Source organism: Rhopalosiphum padi, chromosome 3, assembly GCF_020882245.1.
Source record: "Rhopalosiphum padi isolate XX-2018 chromosome 3, ASM2088224v1, whole genome shotgun sequence".
NCBI lineage: Eukaryota > Metazoa > Arthropoda > Insecta > Hemiptera > Aphididae > Rhopalosiphum > Rhopalosiphum padi.
The window spans coordinates 23,111,340-23,131,239 of record NC_083599.1 but is presented as its reverse complement, the minus strand read 5'-3'; the positions used below and the strand labels follow the sequence as shown (position 1 = coordinate 23,131,239).

Below are 19,900 nucleotides of genomic sequence, written 5' to 3'. Positions count from 1 at the left end.
TTTATTTATTAATATGGAGTACAGTACATATAGTTATTTAAAATTCAACGGTACTAATAAAATCTATACAGAAATTGCATATTAGTTGTACAAAGATGTCTTTACGAGTTTTTATTTCATCACCGATTTTGATCAATAAAAATAAAAGTTTACCGTTAATTTACAAACATTTTTTTAAAATGTTGTGTAAGTTGGAGTTTTAACAAATTTTCTCAAAATTGTGAAAATAAGTAAATCATTTTAAAGTTAATGATTCACGAATTTGTTAATATTCATACTTGAGATTTGAAAATTGAATACTAGATTTTATATAAGAAAATTTCTTATTTTAAAAAATGTTTTACAACATACGTAACATATCTTTTTGTAAAACAATTATTTAACCCCAAAACGGTTTTTGTTATTTAATAACGAATAGCTATAGATATATTTGAAGTTTTTACAAAATGTATATATTATAATTTTTTATACATGTTAAAATTTTCCAAATGTTCCGTGTTTTTTTTTTTATAGATATTTGATATTTAATTTAATTTTATTAGTTTTAATTCTATAAATGTTAACAAAAGTTTATTATATAAGTTTAGATAGGCCAAACGCTTGCAAATTTAATATAAGGTTCCACCTAAGTTATTTTTATAGATATTTAAAATACATAAGTACGATTTATTTTTATAAGCATTTGAAATTCAAATGTTGACAAAATCACGACAATTTACAAATTATTTTGATGTAAAAATTTATAAAATGTTTAATTTGTATAGCCAAGGCTTCTTAATACAAACTATATCTCATAAATAGTCTATAGTAAAACCGAAAAAATCAAGTAAATAATAATAATATATAATCACACAATATTTTTTTGTAGAAATTCGAATTTCAAAACAAAATTACATATTTTAAGTATTTAAAGTACGAATAACAAAGTTCATTATTTTGTTATCAATAAAAAACGTTATTCGTGGAAACTTAAATTTTTACGAATATTATAATACATTATCTATAGAACCGTAATTACCATTTAATAAATACAAATACAATATACATAATATTATATTATGCAGCAGTAGACGTTTGGTGTATTTTAAGTTGTCTATCAGGTATTTCAGCAGGCGAAATGGCTATTACAGTAACATAATTAAAAACTATTACTTCATATTAATACAAATATTGTACTGTCATAATTTATAAATAAGCTTTGCAAATAATCGTACATATTTTGTTTTCTGTACGATCTGATTATTTATTTTAAATATCCGTATACGCTCATTAAGACTATAATTTACTCGCTTATATTATATTACTTAATTTATTAGACATTTTACAGACAAATTTCTTAAAAAATACTTAAACACTATAATATAAAGTCAAGCAAAATTAATGTAAATATTTTAATTAGTTAGTTATGGTACATTTTGGCTCCAGTTTCTTGACTTAAAACAAAATAAAATGACAATAAATTAACATAATATAAATATATTGAGCTATGTACTCAAATACCCACATATTGCCGTCTGCGACGACATATTTAATCGACTTCCGCATTCATCCCAATTATTTATGCAGATTTATTCCATAATATGAAGCATACATTAATCATTACATTAATTTTTAACAAGTTGACTACACTATAAATAGTATAAACTAATAAACTTAACTCATTTTGTCACGAATACCATCCATTTAACTCTTAACATTTTTTTAAAATCTTTAACTATGTATTATATAATTTACTATCTAGTTGACCAGTCGATTGCATTTGTTACATAATAATATTATGTACTCATACCAATTTACTCTTATAAATTTATTAATATTATATTCGAGCTAAGTAATATTTATGTTATTACAATTTATATTATACTTTTTCTAAAGAGAATAATAATATTAAGAGTTGACGTACAATTTTTAGTTTATATGTATGTATAATATGCAAAATGTGATAGCTTGTACTGTGTTATGGCTAGGATATGTTTAGAATTAAGTCATATTTAAATCATAATAATTCCTTAATAAATAGAAAAAAAATATGAAAAATAGTTTATTTTATACTTTGATAGTAAAATAACTGAAATTATATTTTTTAAGTTCAAGGATACGAATATTGATTTATTTTTACAATTTATTATTCTATTTGACATACCTACCTGTATGTTCTAATTGTATATAGGCCAGGATATTTACATAAATATTAGAACTTTGTGTTTATAACTTTATTCAACCTAATATTTCTTAATATGTTTTATTGTTTCGGGAGAAAATATGCAATAGCACAATAATTTCCATTAATTGATCTTTTATATCGCATTATTTCTTCATATATTTTTAAAATAGTTTTACATGAAAAATCAATAGAACTCAGATCATTATGTATTTGTTTTTAATACGGAAAATAATTTATATGCATTATAAGTATTCAATGTGGTTAATTTAAAAAATTGTAAGAACACAATAGTAAAATAACGCCGATTGTATTTGACGATGTTAAGTATAAAATATTCAGAATGCATGATCGAATGACTCTTGTTTTTGCATTGTCTTTATTAAGCTGAAAAATAAATAAATTAAAAATTAGGCACAGGTTTTCAATAATAGTTATTTATCATCATTATTATTACTTTGTAGTGAACTTATCCTTATGTTATAGCCTATAGCTACTTGTACGTTAAAAAATATTCACTTATATAAGTATATTATTTTGATTTCTCAAACTTATTTGTATACGTATAAAATATTAAAATGTAAAAGTTGTATACAATTATGACATATGCATGGATATAATAAGTTATAGGTAACTGTAAGTTTCAAATATTTTTTTTGCGAAACAGATTTGAAAATAATTTTTAATATAGATAATGATTACGTTGTACATATTTTTCTATTATATCTCTATTTAAATCTATGGGTTCGATATTATTTATATTACCTACTGCTTTACATACGCGCTACACACGTATTTACAATACCTACACGAAAGTGTCTGTGGAAAAGCACTGTATCTGTTCTATATATTATGGTTAGGTAGTTAATCATTTAGTATTTTTTACAGCGAATTATGGAAATAGTGGCGTAATTATGATGTGGCCCTGGACCAAGGGGCCCCTGGTGAGTCCAAGTGAGGTGGGGGAGAGGCTGCTACTTTTATCATGATGTAAAAGCCGAGGATTTTTTTTTCATCAAACGAAGGATTTACAGGTTCATTTTTAACTCCATAACTTTACAATATTATTATTGTTTGAAATAGTTTTATAGGTGCCTAGTAAAAAGAATTATTACTATTTTTAATTTTTTTTTTTATCATTGGTTTTTGCCGTCACTATAATTAAATTCAACCTTTTTAGCATCGGTTTTCAGTAGTAATTTAATGTCTGTGGTCACGGGGGCTTCTAACTCTTACAGGCCTTTATATAGGGCCACCGTGTTTCACGGCTATGCCACTGTATAGAAATATGGATATTATAATTATGTTATGATGATTGTCGAGACCGAAATCAGACCATCGTCTTTATCGTGCAATCACCTGTTGCTGCTGGTTCCGGTACGCTTTCTGCTGCTGCAGGCGCTGCTTCTGGCGTGGCCTCTGCGGCGGGCGCTTCCGCCGGTTTAACTTCCTCAGTAGCCGCCGGTTGTTCGCCTTCAGCTGGCGGTGCTGGCTGCGCTTCAGCCGCTGCGGCTGTGGTCGGATCGGCCGGTTCTGTCGCTGCGGTAGCCGGGTCGGTCGGCGCCGCTTCAGTGGCCGGGTCCGTCGGTACCGCAGTTTCGGTTGTTGGATCGGCCGGTGTTGCGGATGGATCGGCTGATGGATCGGCTGGTGCGGCGGACGGATCGGCCGGATCCGCTGGTGCTGCAGGATCGCCTTCGGCCGGAGGACCACCTTCGAGTCCTGCACGTGAAAAACGTAATGGTATTATGATTTTAGTAACTTTATCATAGTGACTATGATTAAGGAAGCTAAAAAAATTACAGACGAGTTTATTGGATTTAAAGTGTGTTAGAAAAAAATTGAAAATATGCGCGTTATGTCGTAGAACTTAAATGTGAACGGAAACGTATGTTTTAAGTGTAAAAGTATCTGGATATAATGATATGAATTGTTTGAGATCATAATATTTTTCATTTTTTTTTATGTTATCTGAATAGTGTATTTACTCGTATGTATTAACTTTGGATTTTGATTTGGACGTTTTTTAATATTTTGGTTGTAATAATTTATCATTAAACCTGTGATAAAATTGAATTTAAATTCATGATTTTTAAATAAAATTAATTTTACTATTAATTATACAGTACATTTTTGCCAAAAACACTGTATTTAAAAATATCATTGTGTGTATATAAGTAAAATATAATAATATACAGATAAGTTTTAAGTTTCCATCACAAATAATGTTTTTGAATTAAAACAAAATAATGAATTTTGTTATTCGTAGTTTAAATATTTAAAATGTCGTCAAAATTTAAATAAATTACTGTAAAATATGTTGCTTATATATTTTTTAGTATGAATTTTATATTAATTTTTAAGACTTAGCTATAGAAATTTTATATTTTATAAATTTTCGTGATTTTGTCAAAATCTGACACTCAAATGCTTAAATATTTTTATATATCTATGAGAATAATTTATGCTGTAATTTGTATTAAATTTTCAAGCTTTTTGACTCAGAAAAAAATATCTATAGAAATATTAATAGAAATAAAATTAAAAACAGGCAGGTACTACTTTGGCTCTGCTATACTATTAGGTATTTAAGTGTAATAATTTTGAATTCAGTGATATGTCATTGTATACGAAAAACGTTTCTGAATTTTTTTTCATATAAAAGTTGAAAAACTAATAAAGAACCCTGTATACAATTTTCAAATCTCAACAATTTTTATGCATTTTTATCGATAAAATAATTTATTAATTTTCGTGCTTTTAATAAATTTTGTAAAAACTTATTGCTTATAGACTATATTACCTATGATTATATATTTAATATATTTCTTTATTGAGAAACTAAAAATTTATGAGGAGTTTTGTATTAAATTTTCAAGCACTTTTACTCGGCAAATAATTTTTAATCAAAATGTATAAAAAAAAAATTGATAATTTTTTATACCTATAAATATATTAAAAATAATCTTTAGATGCTTTATTCGATGACTATGAAGTCGATTCTATTGACATAAGATTTGTCTGTTTTGGTAGAAAACACAGACGGGTTTGCAAAAGTTTTGATTTTTAAAGATTTTATTATATTATATATTACGAATGTGTGTGCTCGTGGTTGTATGTATATAGATATATTTAATCTATCATAACGCGTAACTTCCATACGCGCATTTATATAATATATAATCTCAGTAGGCACTGATTGTCGTCGCACGTAAAAAGATTTTTTTTTTTTTAAAGTACATTACTTCTTGTCCACTATCTTTTGTATTAATTAATTTTATTATTTATCATATACGATTCTGTAAGTAGATTTTAATTTGTTATTAAATTTACTTTGGAACAACTTTTATCACTTTTTTAATTTATTTATTTTAATTCTATACATTTTAAAATCAAGTTAAGGTGAAGTTAAAGTTAAGATTTTAACCAGTAGTACGTAAGAAATTCTTTAATATTATAAGTTAATTTGATCGATAATTATTAATATCAGTAAATATTATAATAGTTTTAAAATATAACAAGAATATCTGAATATAACGTAATTTTTCTTGGACAGTCTTCAACAGTTTTTTTTGCTACCCATATTTTTCATGGTACTCAATTCGTTCTCCCTCCTCAATGTTTTCTCAATATACCACTACTGCAATAAATGATCGTCTGGGCCCTTATCGTATAATGAATAGCTATTATTATAAAGTTTTCATTCACCTTCGTCAATTGATTTTTGTTTTTTGATAGTGTCTTTGACCACAGAGTTCAGTAGGGGTTGTGGTATGGCTGTAACGGCAGTCATAAGTTTGTCAACTAGGTCGTCGACGCTGAGCGGGTTATTCGAGCACACGGTGTCCTTAAGGTATGCCCAAAGTTCTAAACGTTAACAATAACAAAAAAAAAAACCATTTGGTCATTATTTATATAAAAAATTAAGCTAGATTAAAATTCACCCTCCGGTGCTGGGGATGGTGGTTGAGGTTCTGGTTCGGGTTCAACCACTGGTTCTGGTTCGATTATTTCGTTGTCGCTTTGTGCATCTTCCGTCGCGTCTGTCATATCTCCCGCGTTCGATTCGCCTTCTGTAGTCAAACCGTCGTCGGTCTTTTCGTCTTCGGTGCCATCGCCGTCTTCTCCTTCGCCCTTTTTTGTTTTATTAACAGACGTGAGAATTATAATTTTTACTAATATATATGTAGTTAAGTAATTTAACTTAAAATTAAATTTCAAATTCTATTTATAATACAGTTGGACTAATATAGTAATATATATTGCAAAAGAAAAAAATAAAGCTAAATTATATTAAATATTTTTTTTTATCATCTCAACCGGGTATGTACCTTAGATCTGATTTTACTAATCATCTCACTTCCCTCATTCTAAATAATTTAACCATTAGGAATTGTGCCAAGGTTTACAAGGAAGCGCATTTATTTTTACTAAATTATATTGAGAAGGATGTCATTTAGCCTGTTAGCACTTAACTATCTAAATATTTCTTAAATTACACATTGGTTCAACAATCTTAAGAAAATATCTATAACGTACTTGTCTATAAAAATAACTCTGCATAGTATTAAGAAGATATAACAAAATCATTAATATTAAAAATTTCATTTATTAAAATACAAACATACTCCAAGGTATTAGAAAAATATTAAATTATTTGATTCAATTAAGAATTTGACGATTTAAAAAGTCTGAAAAATATTGAACACCGCTTTAGGCATATTGGTTATGTTTGTTTTATTTATTAAGTATCTACGTTATAGATATATAGAATTATTTATTAATCATAACGCGTGAATAACAATTTAAATTTTGAAAATACCTACTAAATCATATAGCTAATAAAATAGAACTCTGCGTGTTTTAACCAAATTATGTAATTAATAGGTAATTAAATTTTATAATTTTGAATTGATTCTAATTGTTATATTATAACATATTTTACATATTATAACCATATTTTTTATATTTTTTCAAAGACGCGAGATAAAGCAAAGATCGGGTTTTCTATACCTATATATACGTATACAGCGTATTTTTTTTTATATCTGTCTATTACAGACGGAGACAAAGTAACAATGCTGCATTTTTATGAATAAATAATATTTATATTTTAAATAAATCAGACTATGTTGACCTATAAAAATAAAATATTTTTCCTTGGTGCAGTCTGGTCGCACACATCCCCGAAAATGTATTTTAGCATACATTTTTTCGTTTTTTTTTTTTAGTAATATGATATATGTACTGGGAATTGGAAACACTTACAAGAAAAAAAATATAAAACTCTGGCTTCGAGCCATCTGTGTAGGATATGAACATTATCTATATGGTAGGGTTCTGCCTTTATAATTTTTTTGGTTTTCCTACACGACATTTTACAGGCGCTTTTTTACACTCACATCACAATAACTGTTTCCTTTTATGTTCAATCTTTATAGAAAATATTATTAATTCGTCATATTTTTCTAACAATCAGATTTCAGGTACCAGAATATTTTTTTTATATAAGTTTCTCTGCCAGGACATAAATGCGCTCCGAAGCAAAATCATTTTTCTCCTCCCAAAATAATAGAAATTATAATGTTTGTTACTAAAACAGTGCTCTGAGCCTCTAAAAAATGTTTATGCCCCGAGGCAACTGCCTCTGTTGTCCCTACGATATCTATGCCACAGGTCTATACTGTAATAAATATTATTGTTTTGTAATCCATATCGAATTTTGTATTTTTTTTTATTACTTCGCCTAAAAAACTCACTCTCTTTTTATATTTATTCTTAATAATCAACATTTGTAAATCTTTCTTTATGTTTACATATGATATCTTAATAAGTATTTATAGCTGTCTAAAAGTAATTTGTCCTAAAGTATCTATTTAATCTGTTAGGTATAATATAATATATTAAAATAATTTATTTTAATACTATATATAAAAAATATTCAATTTACCTGAATAGCGGCGACGTAAATTTAAAATTGTCATCAATCAGTGTAAATGTGGAGTAAAAATGTTACAGACAAAAGGATGACACATTATTAATTGAAGAAATCTTCATAAACGGCAAACATTGAAAATGTATAAAATATAATTATTATTGTGCAGAGACTGACTCTGGATAAAAAATTGTATTTATTCATGCATGATATTCCTGTAAAACTAATGGAACTGCTACACATAATTATAATTTTATTATTTCCATTATTTATTAATCGGAATAATTTTCTTGGATAGACATTGGAAATGTCAACTAAGGTTCATTAAATCAGGTTTTTTTTGGAATATTGCAATGAAGTATATTAAATATTTAAATTGGTGAAAAAATTAATAAATAATTACAACAGTAAAAGTGTTGATTATCGTTTTGATCCATTGAACAGGAATAGGCATTAGGTATGTGTGCATAGAAGAGGTTTGAGTATAATGTGATTCTTTTTAGGGATTATACAAAGGTAAAGACATTGGTTGATTGTATAGGTCTGTTAATAAATTTGTACACGCAATAACTTTAATGAGACATTTATGATCTGTCATGTTTGACAACAAATATTTTGGTTATAGTTAATAACAATAAAATTACATGCTGGTGTTGAAAGAACATAGAATAATGAAAATAAATAAAACTGGGTAAAAATATGCGATTCATTGAAAATACAATGATAAACTTTGTTCGAGGTCTTTATGCCTCGTATTCCACTTCTTCCTTTACCTTCTTTTCGTCTCCCTTTTTGGACCAATCGGGTTTTTTCTATTGAAAAAAAAATGATTTTTTTTATTGAATGTGTAAAATTGTTTGTTTATATACATATATACATACACACACATATATATATATATTATATATGTATAATATATAGGTATAAAACAATACAATATTAATAAAATAATATGGCAAAAACATGAACGTACTTCTTTGTCTTCTTCTTCCAAGGTGAACTCCTTTTTCTTCACTACTTTCAGTTGATTTCTGAAGTTGAACTCCGCTGCTTTCTTTTGGAGTTTGGCGAATTTGTTTTCGTATTTGGAGACCTTCTTCAAAGTTGGTTTGACGCTGAAATAAATAATAACGAAGTGAAAAAATACACGTAGAAATGTCCACTTGACCACAGTGTAATTCGTTAACACTTACAATTTTCCTCGTAAATCATTGACTTGGCTGTTCAATTCGCTGATCTAAAATACCAAAAATATTATTTAAAAATAATCATACCATATTCGGTAAATTTATTCGTTATTAAAAACATTTCACATGGCAAAATAATTTAGTACAATAAACGTATACAATGTCAAACAATGGTTATCGTTAGACGGGAGTTATAAAATGCAGGTATAAATGTATAATATAATATTTAATATTTAAACTTTCGATAGACGAATTTTGTTATAATATTATTGAAAATACCACAAATACATTTTCTAAATCGTTAACATTAACATGGCACTTTTTTTTCTTTCATTATTTGGATGATACACACATAATTTCAGCGGAAATAGGGATACAATCATGCAGATGAATGCTTTTGTGTGTAATATCATGTCAAAAATATAATTAAATTACGAGCACGTAATACATGCTCGTTTATTTTTGGATCAAAAACTTGTTCTACGTATAAAACGAATTTCCGGGGTTCGTGAATAAAAAGGCGACGTCTATGTAATTATCGTTATCGTTATTCGTTAGCCTTTGTTTTTAATACCGATGAAATAATTTCATTATACAATTTGCTTCTGACAAAAACATACGGACAAGACCTTTGATCTTTGTCGGCAAACCGCAGGTGAGTATGCAATAAAGCTCGATTTAATTAAATTGTTCTACTGTCTGATTAAATATATTGCTCGGTGAGTTAATTGCTTTACGGGCTTAAATTAAACATCGCGTATTGGTTTATTAAGCTCTACGTGTTCTATTATTATTATTATTATTATTGACTATTAATGCATAATGGGGAAATGAGTTTAACGAAAATGAATACATTTGCATTTTATATGGTAATTATTAAGCATCGCCCTTCGGGACAACTGGTCAACATGTAGTTCGAATATATTAAGAGGCCACTGCCTACAGCGCTATAATAGTATTTAACATAATAATATTATAGTCGGAAAATATGAAAAATATTTTGTTTATTGTATAAATTATATAATGTTATTCCTACAATTATTTTAAGGACTATACATTTCCTTTAGTCGTCTATAGTTGTACCAAAACTATTGCATATAGGCTTGATATATCAAAAATAAGTGCATTATAAAAGTTTAGTACTAGTCAACAATTTTTCACCACAAATTACAATTAAAAATATTTTAAAAATGTTAATTATAAAAAAAAAAAAGATTAGTAAAAAATATTAAAACGTCTTAAAATAATACGGAAATAGAACATATTGTGCATTCGTTAATGTGATATGAAATTGTAATAGGAATCTGTGATAAAAAATTATTCTGACAACGTAATCGTCAACATGCCGTGAGGAACAGGTGCACGTTGCAAATTACCTCGAAAACTTTCATCCTGATATCCCTTTCCAAGTCAAATTTTATTCCCTCTACGGTGTAAAGCCGTTTCCATAATTCTTCGCAGATTTCCGCAAGCTCCTCTAAACATCAATACTGTAAGATAGTAAAATAGAAAAGCAAAACGGACACCGATTTGAACATATTTTAAGCAGGTACATTTTTTAACGTCTGAGTGGCTGTATCGCAGATTGTACATTATTTATAATGTATGAAATATTCATTTCACGATTTTACATTCAACTTTCGATACCGGTTAGCATCTGCAGTAGTGTGATCTACACATATAATAGTATAATACCTACGTCCTACGCATAATATATATATATATACACTCATAAAATCAAAAATAAACCAGAAAATAGTGAATTTTATGCTGTTTGAATGATTCGAAACTAATGTTCTCTGTATTATATTATTATTATAATATGTGTGTACTGCCCGTTTTGGCAACAGTATACAGTGTGGTTTTTTAATTAAGCGTTAGTGTTAACGTTGGCCCGTGGCGCGTACATAAAATAAAACATCAACTACGGATGCCCTTGTGGGTTTGAAGACTTTGACGTCAAGCCAAAAAAAAAAAAAAAACAGACGGCCAATATATAGGTTGAAGTACAAGACGGACAAAATATAAACTAAAGTCTAAAAGCACTGTAAGAGAGAAAGGACACTACGCATTGTCCTGTATAAAAACGTTTGTGGAACGTCCTGAGAGTGGCGTAAAAGCGCACACACACGAAAAAAGCGCATCGAGTCATTTCGAAAAGCATTTAAGCCATCGTATGATATGTATTTTTTTATGGCCAAGCGGTAAAACGACGACCGTCTAACCTCGAAATCTTTCTTTTTCACGACGTATTCCAAGTCGAACTTTTGATCTTCTAATTTCGTGATCCTGTCGTAATACTCTTTGATCACTCGTTTGATCGTATCTATATTGCGTTGCGTCCCGAGAGAAAGCAAACAGAAAAAACAAATTAACAAAAATAATTTACTCCGTTTATTCTCGTGTATTATTTATGGTATTGTGGCTGCACGCCGTCCGACGCGACCGCCGATCAGACTGGGGCGCGCGTATAAGTAATACCGCCGCTGCAGCAGTGGCGTCGGCCCGTCGCCAGGAAATCTCGTGTGGGACTCTAACAGCTATTTAATAATAGTAATAAAAATTTGACCGTTTACCTTCGCCGGCGTCGTCGATGTTCTTCGGTTGTCCGCACCGTTCTTCGATGATCCGCCTTCTTTCGGCAGCTTTACGTTCTTGTTCTTTCTTCAACTCTTCGGCTGCCTTTTTTCTCAATAGCAGCTGCACGTGCCCGGCAACGATCGAAAAAAAAACGATGAGCGTAAGATTAAAAAAGTCCCGGACTTTGGAATAATAATACGATCGTGCGCGGCTGAGTCCTATGTACTTACACGGAGTTTCTTCTTCCTGTCCGGGGTCATGAAACCCTTCTTGGCTTTCTTAGCTTTGGAAGCCTCTTCCATACGTTTGCGCACTTCGGCCCTTTTGCGGTCGATTTCCGCCTGTTTTGCTTTCTTAGCCTGCGTACACGAAAAACAAAGTTATCGTTGAAAAACGTCGCGGTAAAGGACGCGGGGCCACGCGTGTAAAAATAATAATGCAATAATTAATAACGTCTGAGGGGGTTACTCACTTCATCGTCGGCCATGGTTGACGGGTTGTCTTGTGCTTGTCGAACGGGAAATAATAATCTGAAATTATCAAAACACCGGTGTTAAGGTTGCAATATCGTTGTACTACGACCTACAGTCATATTATTATTAGTTATTACGTATAATATGTTGTAGGGCGCGCGATTAATAAAAATACAATATTAACGTCGCACGTCGTATTCGGTGGCGAGAGTAAACGGGGTTTCGGGCGATGGTTATTGTTAAACTACATATATTATATTACACCGTCGGATCGCGATTTCCGTGGACAAATATCATTTCGACTTGCTATGCCGTTGGGATATTTTACAGCAAGTTAACAAAAGTGTTAAGTTATCAGACGATTGCCAATATCATCATACAATAGTATTATATAGTTGACGTAAGTCATCACGGTAGAGGCAACGGGGTGAGGTAATAAATATATATATATATATATATTATTGTAAACAGCGGGTGTAGTATACGCTGTCGTATAATAAATATAATATATATATATATACATACATGTTATAATAATATCATACAATTAATATACCTACCTATCGATAACAATTAATGTGTAAAATGTATATATAATGATATTACAGACAAATGTCGTCGGGAGAGCTATTGTAAAGTTATAGTGTCGTTATATCACGGCATATTATTATCTACGAGGGCAAGAGTAGAGATACAAACACAGAAAAGAGAGCGGAGAGGAGAATAATATTAATAAAAAATTTAATAAAACTATAAGATTAAAACATAATATCTCTACGAATAGGCAAATAGAAAATAATATACTATTATCGACAACAACAATAATAAAAATGTTCAACCTGGACTCTGGAAGGCGGCGGCAGCTGACTTCGCAGGACTTCACCGGATTGAACAGGACTCGTCACTGTTTCGCTGAGGAAGACGAGCGCGTTACACTTGACACACAACACGCCTCGCGATTGGTCGACTCCGTCGCCGTTTATTTATAGCGCGAAGCTTTTACTTTTAGCCGGACGCGGCGAACGGCGGCTACTCGGTATACGCACACGCACGCACGCACACATATGTATATATATGTACCTATACACGGGCGTGAGAGCTTACGGACGGCATCGTATGTTTTCGTCGCCGCTCGCCGCGTCCCGTGCTATTTTTAGACGGCGTTTGCGACTATCGCGCCGCGGCCTGTGCGCGAATACTTCGGGACCGTCCGTAAGTCCGCAAGTTATCATCATCATCATCATCATCATCATTATTATTATTATTATTATTACGAACGCCTTTTAAAAATCATAGCGTAAATATTATGCAATACTCGCGGGTATGGTTTTTTTTTCACCCTCAATCCTATCGTCACTATGGGGCGGCGGCTGCGACCGACTTTTACATTTTTTTCACCGACATCAATAACAAAGTATCATAAAATGCTACGACGACGAAGACGTCGACGAACGATGTCGATTCGTGTACCTAGTCAGCGGCGATCCGCAACGTTCAATACGCGCTATTTAGACGGGTCAAGGATCGCATGGTATCACAATAATAATATATATACATACATTATACATATGTATTGGCGTAGTTTACGATACATTGTACTATGTACCTACTACACGTCTTTCGGAGGCCGAACGTTTCGCGAATCGGTCGACTATTTCCTGGCTCAACTCTCCGCCGCCGCCGATGTCATCGTTGTCGCCGTCGATACTGATGATAATAATAATAATAATGTGATAGTCGATAGTGTGACGACTGTGATTTTCTGGTGATCACAGGTGTCAAGATTGTCGTTAGTAGGCCGGGAAGGGGGAAGAAGATCGGACGAGCTGCCGAAATTATGATATAATAATATTATATTATATCATTTATATTGTACGTTATTGCAATCCGTTTAATAACATAATAAAATAAAAAAACAACGATTTCGCACAGTCTAGTTTTTTTACTTTCGAGATACTTACATTAATCAAACAAGTTTTTATTTTCACGAAGCTGAGATAGAAAAGTCCGGTTAATATTAACTCTATTTTTAGATTTCTCCTCAAATTTCACCTAGTTTTCTTTGTGCTCTGTATGCATATAAAGACGTACACTGTTATTCGACAGTTTTGGACGTATTTTTGTTTACAACGAGTTCAGATCTAATCTTAGATTTTATCATGAATATTAATTAAGCAATGAGTCAATAATAACTGGGGCAAATTCATATTTTAAAACAATTAATTTAGACAGTGTAAATACTGTTGAAAATCAAAATAATAATAATGAATAAAACCAATATAATATAGGTACACATTAAAATATTCATAATACATATTATTGCATTATTTTAAACATTATGATAATACATTTGCATACATAAGTGCTGTATATACTTTTTTTTTTAAATTATCTATCTGGGATTATAATATAATTGAGCGAATCCGATAAATTTAAATTGGTGTAGTACAAGAGCTGGATTGCAGACTTTACAGAGATGTATAGAAATTTAAATATTTTTCCAAAGGTACTTATATTACCTTAGGTAATAATCAACTTTTGATAATTGGAAATATTGATTTTTAGTGTTAAACATTTTAAGTACCTATGTTGAACTTATTAAATATACTACGATATTAATTTAAAAATGTCAGTTATATTTAATCAATAAACTAATTATTAATATTTAAACATTTTTATTATATCATATTATATTATTGTTTTTAACTTTAGAAGTTTAGAAGTCAAAATATATTCACACAAAATTATTTTGTATAGTTTAATATTTATAAAATATTTAGTTTATTTATTCAAAATTTGGTTATTATTATTATTATTAAGTTGTTGTTGAAATCCAAAAATTTAAAAACAATATTATCACTTTTGTTTATAAAAATATTTGAAGTTTAATGATCTAGTTGGGTTAAATGTTAAATGTAAACATATTTCTCTGTACTTTTTAGTATAATCGGGAAAAACTAACAAAAAATAACATAAAAGTGAAAATACACACGAATAAAAATACAAAACTTTGATGAATTCAAAATTACGAAAATATGAAAATTATAACGATAGAGTTTTAAATTAAATAATATTTATCTTTAGAATATTAACACCTATATAGGACAGCCTCTGGTAGTCTTAGGATTCTTTTTCGAGTTTCCTTCTGCTCAGTCAGCGATTTTATGTTACGTAATTAGATGGGTGACCATTGTTTTGTCTTTAATTTTATGCAATTTTTGTTTAATACAAAGTGACTTGTATGTTTTTCCATACACAATAATACCATCGTGCATATTAATCGAAAGGATGAAATTATTGTTCGCAACTATATTATAGTGTTCGTACAGGATATATTTTTTAATCGACACAATTAAAGATTTAAAGTATTCATATAATAATTGTTAACTATGTGTAGTATGAATATATTCATATAAGTCAATGATACGTAAAACATAAATCTCTACGAGAAATCTTGTATTGACTAGAAAATCTTGGGTATGAATATTAATATTTTTTATTAATTCTTAAAACTACAAAATAATTTACAAATTTTCGAGAGTTTATAAAATTTATAATTAAAGAACGAACAACCGTAGATACTTATGGTTATCATCAATTATCACAAATATTATTATTATTTTCTATACATGATGGTATAATTTTTTTGCTTATTAAAAACTCGAAAAATCTATTTAGATAGTTAAGCGAACTATTAATATATTTTTTATAAACATTAAATCTCGAAAATTTACAAATTATTTTGTTGTTAAAAATTTGTATTTAAGATTTTAAAATTTAATACAAGATTTACAATCGTACAGATTGTAAAATAATACAAATCTGTAAATAATACAAGAAGTACAAATAATATATTTTTTAATTATGATGCAATAATTAAAATTGTTGATTATTATTTAAATATTGAATTATGTCGATATTTAAACTTGAAATGTCTATAAAAAATTGTAGTTTTGTATTTTTAAGATTCTTTAGTTACTGCAAAAAGAACTTAAGAGGAACATTGAAAATTGTATTATGTTTTATCTAAAAAATAATTTCTATATATAGCTTCGTTATTTTTGAATTTAAAGAATTTTAAAAAGAAACTGTGCATATTATATGAATTTTTATTTTTTAGTATTTCTTGTGTGATCTAATATTAAATATTTAATTTTATTTACCGAGACTAAACATTTGTATCAGCACTTAAAAATAAAAATTATAAAAAAGTTATAGTTAAATGTCAAAATCGTTTAAAAAGAAATCATTATTTTACTTGTGAATATCTAATGTCATAAAAAATAACAATTTCAATCACTCATAAAAAAATGGATAAATTTAAAGATATTAACGCTTTAATAAAAAACTTAACAATTTTCGACGATAATCTTTGAGGTGCAATGAAATATAATAAAACTGTTTAGTTATTAATTATTATATTATACACTTTATGGACAAAATAATAGAAATCAAATTAGATTAAATTCCAGTATATTATAAACCAAAACGGTGACTCAATGTTCGTGTTTCTAGGGACATTTTCGTGTCTGTTTCTGCTCAAAAGTGGTTTACAAAATGTTATATCACAGCTGAGTTTCATTTTAGTGCCTATATCAATTTCATAATATTATTTTAGTTAATGTTTTGACCTTATAAGTTATAATGAGTAATGACTATAGAGTTTGAATGTTTATGATTTTGCATATTATTTTAGGTTGTCCTATAGCTTTCATTCTTATGTATGAATGTGTTTCATGATATCTAGTTATATTCAAAATATCAAAATTTTATTTTGCATTTAATTGCATATTTTACCATTTTTATTTGAAAGTATTATTTGTGTTTTTTCTGTTTTTAAGCGTATATTTGATGGTTTTTGATGCAAAATGTTGAAGAATACCGTTATTTTATATTTTATTATAATCTGAAATAAATTTGATTATCTAGGTATATTTTACATATTGTCACTTATTTATTGTTGAGAATTTTATATGGTTGTAAGGAGTAAAGGATTAAAGGTACCTATTTAAATATGCATGCAGTACATGTACGTATTAGCACTAAATAAGCGAAGATTTTCAACGGAACATTTAAGACAAACAATAATTCAAATATTATTTTAAAATATATTTTTTTTATGTTTTATTTAATTTTAGATAGGTAGTAAATAAGAAAATTCAAATATTTAATAGACAATAGTTAATATAACAAGCACATTAAAATAGTACCGACCCTGCAATTTATTTATATTCCAATAATAATTAAATTTGTCTTCATATATTTATTGCATTTTTTTTGTTCACATTTTTTTATTTTTTAATGCATACACATCTTAACCCTTGTAACAACGATTGAACCTATAGTTTTAATGGTGAAAATAGTATTTTTTGTATCGGTATATTTTGTTGTAATTATCATGAGCACAAATTAAAAAAAAATTACACAACATGAGTCGTGACTAAATAAAAAAATAATTAACTAATATAGTATAATATATATATATAATATAAAGTGGGTAGGCCGTAGGTACGACGTGTAGATAATATTATGATTAAAATGTAGATAAAAAGTGATTACAATTTTAAAGTGTATTTTATATGAGTTTATGATCAAACTATAGGTATACCTAATTGAGTGTACATAAGAGTTTTCACTTTTCTATTTCTTAAAATTAATTATTATTACTTTAAACTTTCATTTATTTAACAGAATATAAATAAAATACAGAATTCGTAGGAAACGAAAATATTTATGGCTAGTTAATATACAGTTTGAACACTGTTAAAGTTCATGAAATTCCTTTAATTTATATATACATTTAATTAGACTCAAGTATAAGTGTACTAATAATATTGTTACATTACTAATATATATATAGAATTCCAAATTATGAAGAGTTAATTAAATTTTAATTAACATCTTTTAGTAATCATGTCATTTTTGTGACGAGGGATTATTAAAAAATCGTAGTCTCTTTCGTACATCACTCTCACCGAAGTTCCGGGCGTTAAGTAAATAATAATTAAATTATTTTTGCAGTTCAACGATTAATGCAATACTAATATAATATAGAGTGTCATCATTTGTAAGCTGTACACGCTCATCTACGGCTTACCATGTCTTATATAATTATATCGTCTCATGGCTTCTATATATAAATAACATACTAACACCGGGTGGCATAAAAAATTGATTAATTTAATTGTCCAACAAAATTTAATGCATCAATCATGATTGGCCACAAAATCATGTTTAAGGGACCGTTATAGCAGCGCACTATTGATTCATTAAAATATTATGTTTAGTGATATTGTACATGTAACCCGGCGTTAACGTAATACTAGAAATCAGTAATTCAATTTTTTAGATATTTGCATACCACCGCATGCATCACTGATGTAGTATCAGTTATATTTATTTTTTTCATATGCATTATAAATATTTAGCCATTAGCCATATTATGGATAAGTATAATACGAAAATTCTTACTTTGAATATTTATGCGTAGAAAAAAAAATTATAATAAATATAAACATGATGATTATATGCTATAATTAGGGCTAGGATTTATATGCAATAAAACATTGTAAAATATGCATTTGGTTTATTAAAAATATGCAAAAATATGCATCAATATTATAAATGCCAAAAAATATGATATATAGTATATATATATATAAATATAAACTCAAAAAAAAAATTTGTACACTGTTCTTTGTTTTCAGTTTTGGCCGAAATATACCATCAAACATGCATTTGTCGCGTTTTTGATTTTTATAGTCGAAATATGTAATAATATTTATTTTGTTCAAAATATGCATTTTTTCCAAAATATGTAAAACAAAAACACCACCATTTAACTTATTATGAGGTGATTCGTGGACATTACTGACAAAAATAACAAAAATAATAATCAGAAATCGTAAAAAAACATTCTATATATAATATAATCTTAGCCCTAACAATAAAAAAATTTTAAAAATAAAAATGAAAAATATTACAAATAAAAAAGTTATTGATGGGAACTATATATTATAACAACACGATAAGGCGTCCTCCTGGTATGCAATACATACATATTATATTATATAAATATAAGTCCCTGCGTTACTTGTAGGCCCGTCTTATAGTTTTTATTTAGGTATATATATTATTATTTATTTGTCATTTTTATGATATTTTTTTCGAAACGAGTGCCAGAGGAATGGGCTATTCGCGCGTCTGAGCTCGTATACACATATTATTATCGTTTCGAATGCGAACAGAGTGTATATATAATTAATTCTGTTTTATTTTTTATTTTCTTATTATTCATTTCGAGTATTGAACTTTCTCGTGCCCGGCGTTACACAATCGCAGTGAATTGTGAAAATCCACACATGAATGAGTATTTCTATTTTATAATGTGATATCGCGCATGTATACATTCATACATCCATGTATATATACATAACATATACCTTCCGGCTTCATCGTCGTCGTCGTCGTCTTCTTCTTCTTCTTCTATTGCCGGCTTTTTGACGTCGCGTGAAATAATTAATTTCACAATAACGTTTATAATAATAATAGTAATAATAATATA

At 28.4% G+C, this 19,900-nt stretch overlaps 1 protein-coding gene across 3 annotated transcripts; it reads right to left on the bottom strand.

Annotated features, from left to right (window-relative positions):
- Positions 1–2,363: 2,363 nt before the first annotated feature.
- Positions 2,364–13,332, bottom strand: LOC132924304 (troponin I). 3 transcript variants are annotated; one of them, XM_060988533.1, is made up of 12 exons: positions 13,176–13,332; positions 12,336–12,393; positions 12,094–12,222; positions 11,860–11,983; positions 10,660–10,760; positions 9,290–9,333; positions 9,070–9,211; positions 8,870–8,908; positions 6,106–6,295; positions 5,870–6,028; positions 3,521–3,883; positions 2,364–2,548 (listed from the first exon to the last, which is right to left on the bottom strand). In XM_060988533.1, exons 2-12 carry the CDS (start codon positions 12,348–12,350, stop codon positions 2,544–2,546), a joined length of 1,311 nt encoding a protein of 436 aa, XP_060844516.1. In that variant the 5' UTR covers positions 12,351–12,393; positions 13,176–13,332; the 3' UTR covers positions 2,364–2,543. The 3 variants fall into 3 exon arrangements, with proteins under 3 accessions (XP_060844516.1, XP_060844515.1, XP_060844518.1); XM_060988532.1 differs by lacking the exon at positions 10,660–10,760 and adding an exon at positions 11,509–11,609 and having other exon boundaries at positions 13,176–13,331; XM_060988535.1 differs by lacking the exons at positions 2,364–2,548; positions 3,521–3,883; positions 5,870–6,028; positions 6,106–6,295; positions 10,660–10,760 and adding an exon at positions 11,509–11,609 and having other exon boundaries at positions 8,664–8,908; positions 13,176–13,327.
- Between the last annotated feature and the right edge of the window lie 6,568 nt (positions 13,333–19,900).

Excerpts from the sequence above, each read along its gene's own strand:
- LOC132924304 (XM_060988533.1), bottom strand. Across the intron at positions 6,029-6,105 it reads ACCATCCCCAGCACCGGAGG|AACTTTGGGCATACCTTAAG; the intron begins GTGAATTTTAAT and ends GTTAACGTTTAG. Across the intron at positions 3,884-5,869 it reads ACAAAAATCAATTGACGAAG|GACTCGAAGGTGGTCCTCCG; the intron begins GTGAATGAAAAC and ends TTTCACGTGCAG.